This window comes from Scylla paramamosain, chromosome 24 (assembly GCF_035594125.1).
Source record: "Scylla paramamosain isolate STU-SP2022 chromosome 24, ASM3559412v1, whole genome shotgun sequence".
Taxonomy (NCBI): domain Eukaryota; kingdom Metazoa; phylum Arthropoda; class Malacostraca; order Decapoda; family Portunidae; genus Scylla; species Scylla paramamosain.
Genome location: NC_087174.1, coordinates 4,611,716 through 4,617,724, shown reverse-complemented (window position 1 = coordinate 4,617,724; position 6,009 = coordinate 4,611,716). Strand labels below are relative to the sequence as shown.

At 43.1% G+C, this 6,009-nt stretch overlaps 1 protein-coding gene across 1 annotated transcript; it reads left to right on the top strand.

Moving 5' to 3' along the window:
• The first annotated feature begins 3,622 nt into the window (after positions 1-3,622).
• On the top strand, positions 3,623-5,902 carry LOC135112613 (glucoside xylosyltransferase 1-like). The gene is made up of 2 exons (XM_064027141.1): positions 3,623-5,106; positions 5,304-5,902. Exons 1-2 carry the CDS (start codon positions 4,093-4,095, stop codon positions 5,505-5,507), a joined length of 1,218 nt encoding a protein of 405 aa, XP_063883211.1. The 5' UTR covers positions 3,623-4,092; the 3' UTR covers positions 5,508-5,902.
• The last annotated feature ends 107 nt before the right edge of the window (positions 5,903-6,009 follow it).

The window sequence follows — 6,009 nt, the reverse complement described above, 5'->3', positions numbered from 1 at the left end:
ACTTGCACGCCATGTATGTCTTGACAAACATACTCTCATCCTCACACATATTCATTGTACTGCCATAATCACAAGAATACCTTCAAAATTAATGAGGAGCAAGATGTATGATAGATACAAAATTTAAATGTTGTTTGATCAAAAAAAAACAAAAATCTCGTGGGAGCATTGAAACGCAGGCACAGCGCCACCTCGCAATGCAAGCTTCTTTACTGCTTATTTGACTATTCATCCCCATGAAACAGCTCATTTAAAAGGAAGAACACATGTTGGTATTATATGTTCTGACAATTTATCGATGGGATCCTTGTGGTGTGGAGAGGGAAGGTGTATAATCGAGGTCTGGCCTTGCTGACGTGTCGGGAGGGGGTCGAGGGTACCCTGAACCCAACGTAGCCTTAACTGCCCCCCTTTTCCCGCGCACCAACACGCACATTCCTCGCAATACACTATGTAAATTAAGAATTTTTTTTCTATAATTATCTACTTTAATAAGCAACCTGTGCCAGAACATGGATGTCTGAAAACTAATTTATGACTGAACCTATATTGGAATTGAACTTTACTAGTACTGACTGGTACATACCTACATGAAGGATAATTTCAAACCATAAAAATCAACAAGGAAGTAGCGTGTACCGTGTGGTGACCTTCACCTCCAGCAGACAATCTTCCGGGGATGACACCAAGGATTCACCTAAACACCACAACCAACTGGCTACCCTGTAATACCACACGCAGCATCTCCCTCTGTAACACCACGAAGGAATATCCTGCTACAGAATTATATACATACGTCAATCTCTAAATAAACAATTCATTCTTGTCAGTCCTAATGAACCTGCTACCACGCTTCCTGATTAGGGAAATCTAGTCCTAGCTTATCCAAACTAGATATGGCTCTCCTTCGCCACGCTACGGGTGATCTTCACATTTTACTATCATGTTCTCTTATCTGGTACTTCCTGTCTAAGCTTGTCTGAGGCACTGCCATGCTCTCATCCCTCTCATTCTGTTCACTGTACCGGCTACCAGTACGCCCTCATACGCCAGCAAAAGTGCCCTCTCCACTTTTTATTTTCCTCCCTCACAACTAATACTATGAACACCGAGATTTAAACGATGATAAAGAACGCCAGTTATGTTTTTATCCGTACCCTTCGCAGCGTAATCATATTGCAATGGTTTTACTGAAACGACTGCAATTCACATGTAGTAAATTACATGTAGGCATTTATTAACGTGGGTTACAAGTGTTTAAACAGTAAGGTTAATTTGTGAATGGGCAGGTGTTTCTGCGGCCTGCTTCACCACCACAAGTGTTTAAGGTGTACAATTTCTGGATCAGTATTTTCTTTTTCTTGGAAACTATACGGTGTTTTCTAGCTGCATTACTAACTTCCTCCCTTTAATGAGAACACTCATAGTAAAAGTTACGTGTCCCCAGGCGTGGCGTTACGTCAACATTCAACCGCATGACGTCACCGGGAGCCACGACAGCAGTTCCACACTAGTATACTAATGCCAGATATCTCCTTTTTCGACACGTTGCACAAAACTCGTGCTGCCTCCCTCCCTCTTTTTATGAATATTATTCCACCTTACATAGCCCGAACAAATGCCTTTGAACTTCCCTGATATCCCCCCCTCATAACTCGAAATTTCACTCATCTTGTAAAAAAATAAAATGTGCAACCTATGATTACCTGAAGTTATTACAGTATTTAAATATATAACTACTTATGATGACGTCCACGCGTGCAATTCCTGACTGACTTAATTAATCTGTTTTTTTACTTTAACCGTAAATTGGCCTAAGTGACAATTTACTCTTAATGCGCATAATGTTATATGGAAATAAAACTACTTGCAGCAGCGATCATGTGTATCCCACCAGGTGGTAACACATCTGCACACATTCAAGAGTGCCTTAGATTACGTTCACTACATCAACTCTTGGGGAGAACATTTATTACATTCATTATTTATTTGTGTGTTACATGGTGTGTGTGTGTGTGTGTGTGTGTGTGTGTGTGTGTGTGTGTGTGTGTGTATGTGTGTGTGTGTGTGTAGAAGCAAAATGCACAAATTTCAAAATCTACCACACACACACACACACACACACACACACAGAGAGAGAGAGAGAGAGAGAGAGAGAGAGAGTAGGTGGCAGCATGGGGGAATAAGACGACACAAGCAAGGGGTGCCTTTTGCTGCGCGGTGATCACATGGCCCCGGCTCATAACACATGCTCGGCCACGTCCACTCACCAAGCCTTTCCCGAGTCACTCCCTTCTACCTCGAGGGAAATGAAACCTCCTTGCTTTTTATGGCAATCAAAGGTGCATGTCTGACCATGAACTCCCATTCCCCTAGATGCCAGATGCACAGGGAAAGGCACACACTAGGTCTCTGGGTTATTATTTCATGTTTCAAGCTAATCTGACGTAATGGACAACTAGGTCTTTCAGCAGTTATCTCATGTTCGAAGTTCAATGGGTTTAACTAGTCTTATACTGCCCGTCTCAAGGGTATTCTGGGATTAATTGTGTACTGGTTAATAAGATATGCAAAGAAAACATCTCGGTTGCTAAACGTCATTCACGCAAATAAACGAATACAAACTATTATATTGTTGTATAAAATGAGCTCTTTTAAACTCCTGGCTGTGCGTATACTTTGATAGCATGACTCTCTCTCTCTCTCTCTCTGCCTCCACCTGACCCTCTTTTCCTCTCTCAACTCCACATAACACTGGAGAGGCAGGTGGTTCACGCTGGGGCAATGGGTGTGTTGGAATCAAGCACTCCACTCACTAGAGGCCTGTGGTTTGTTCACCCTCCTCTAGCTCGCGGGTACAGCAATCCCTCACGTATCGCTTGGGAAACCCGGAAAGCGAGAGTAAATACGTGGCCCGTGGCAGTGCATGATTAAAGAATTTACTGACAAGCTATCCCTTTTCCCTTGCTAAAACCGCTGATTATGTAAGGAAAGGTTGTGAGTGAACGAACAGTAATAGTAGCTCTTAAAGGTAATAACATCAAGGTTTGTTGAGGTTCCGTAAATGGCAAAACTTACTCTTGTGATGTATGTTCACCGTATTGATGTTATGGGCAATAGTTCTCCCTATTACTGTTACAGACAATGTTGCTGCGAGTTCGGAATGTACCACTTCCTTTCCTCACACCAATGCATAACTACGCAAGTGATTACGTTACCCGGGTATTTTTCCTTTCAGTTAGCTAGAAGAGATTATGATGTTGTAGTGATTGATAATAGGTTGTGTCTGTGTCCTCAAGTTACAAAATCTGCTGTTGTACGTACATCGAGTTAAAAAGCTTGGTTGGTAAGGGAAGTTATATATATATATATATATATATATATATATATATATATATATATATATATATATATATATATATATATATATATATATATATATATATATATATATATACTTTTTATTTTCTCTGATACGTAATATTAAAAGTATAGTAATTTCGAGGTATCATAAGTAACTAAACTATATAAATCACGTCTTTTTCTATACGCAACCGTCTTTTCATTCGTTTTGTATTGTGGTATTTGCGACCTTTTTTTTTTTTCTTCAGGATGCAAGCAGGAAAAACGGGAGGCATAATATTAGTAACCTTCCTGGCATCCTCGGGCGTCTCCCAGTGCTGCATTCCCTGACTACCACCACCACTATCACTTCAGTGCAAGCACAAAACGTTGCCTTGTAAGCATGTGCTCCGATCATCAACTACCTACAATACGCTTGCATTAGCGATTGAGAAGAAAAAAAGATCACGGGAATTTCTCAGTAATTGTTCCAGAATGTGACGCGTAACTGGAGAAGTGAAATGTGAAGGAACTGCCACTGTAAAAAAAAAAAAAATAATAATAAATAAATAATAATAAAAAAAAATAAAATAAATAAATAAAAAAAAAGCGCCGCATGGAGGTTTTCATCAAAGCATGCACGTGTGCTGGCCAAGTGTAACAAAGGCGTCTGTATTCTAAACACTGACGCGGCATCTTATATACACGACTTACTTCCACGTCAGCAAATTTTACTGCCTGATACTTAAAATGTCCCGCCGTGTCCCAGCGGCTCCCTTTCTTAGTGGGATTGCCTTCATGTGGTTCCTCTTCATGTTTCTGTCCAAGAATCACAACTTTGATAAACATTCTATGAAGACATTAAACAGATCTGAAGTAATTCCCCAACCCCTGACCGAAGGGAGCCCTTCTTTGGTGTCCCCGATGGTTATTGTTGTCTGTGACTCTGTAGGAGATAAAGGAGATATCAGACTGCTCAGCATCTCAAAGAACGAAACAGATGATCCAGACTTCGTAAAGCGAGTACAGGAGTCGTGGTCAAGGCAGGCCGAGCAGCTCACTACCATGCTAAAAACCTTACTTTACTTTACAAAGTCTCCACTGTGGCGCATCATTGTAATGACCGATACTCGTGACACCTTCAACAAAGTGCTCAACCTCACCACCGTCTTTCCCGGCAGCCGCCTCCTCCTGCAGCACCGGCCCATCTGGCTGCCGCGGGACGAGCCCGTCATCAAGGGACACTGGCGGCCGTGTGCGTGGGCCAAACAATTCATGGCGGAGGCGCTTCCTGACCAAGACTCGGCAGTGTACGTGGACACGGACGTGTTGTTTCTGGGCCCTGCCGAAGAGCTGTGGTGGCTGCTACACTCCATGGGTCCCCGCCAAGCCCTGGCCCTGGCCCCCGAACCTCAGTACCTACTCGACACTCCCAAGCGACCCTTCGCAGGCAGCGTGGGACTCAACACGGGCGTTATGGTGGCTAACCTGACACGTCTGCGCCAACTGCCTGGAGGAGGCTTGGGCAGCGCCATACTAAACTCTGGTGCCATTACACCGCCCCCTCGCCACGACCAGGACGCCCTCAACCATTATCTCCTACACAGACCTCACCTTCTGCTGGAGGTGACGTCACGCTGGAACTTTTCGCCCACCTGCTGCTTCCTCGAGGCGCCGCCATGTGCAGACTGCCTCTCAGCTGGCATCCTCGTTCTGCATGGTGCAGGCACATCCTTCTTCAGATTCATAGACAGGAAGTTTCTGGTTCGTTTAGTGAGAAAATGAAATATTTGTCACTATAAGTCAATGATAACCTTGCTCCTTTACCTGAATTACTGTTTTATTTTATTATTATTATTATTATTATTTTTTTTTTTTTATGCCATCGTTCATGGCGTCTTAAGTAGATCTGAAATACAACCAGGACTCACTGGTAACGTAACATTTGTTCTCGCTGTCAGGTGATGTACACAAACCTGTCACGATTACGGTTGGGGGACGACCCACGGTTATTGCTAACGAAGGTGGAGGGTCATCTTTCCCTGGCTGATTACTGGGCGCACATCTTCCCCTGCAGCAACCACTCTGGGCTGAATCACGCCCTCACGCTCCGCCTAGCCGATGCAGCCATGGCCACCACCCTCAAGCTGCCTCCGTCGGCCTGACCAGATCCTCCTCACCTCTGTTCTAAACGTCATGGCCATCAGGGCACAATCTTATATCATGGTCAAGTAGAGGACTTTAGTGAACTTGCTTTCTATAAATTTTACGATATCTCTGTTACGAGGATCAAATGTTCTTGTCGAGGTTTTTCTCTCATACTAACCTTTGCTTTTAATGTATTACTGTTTAACACACCACCCAGTCTTATGGGATTCTTGTAATTTAAAATGTCTAATAGTGATTTTTTTTTTTCATTCCTACAAAGGAAGATGAAGTAGGACACGATAATATTATCATTGGGGAACATAAAAGCGTTGCTATGGGAAAACCAGGTGACCAAGAGCTAAGTATATGCAATATTTCTTTTTCGCACATATCAATAAACCCTATTTGAAACTCCCCTTCCTTCTTTCCCTCTCTATCTTAACGAAGCTATTGATGCTCCCTTACCTATTGGCTGAGGTGCCTACATGCATACATACGTCACATAATTCGCGCACCCCA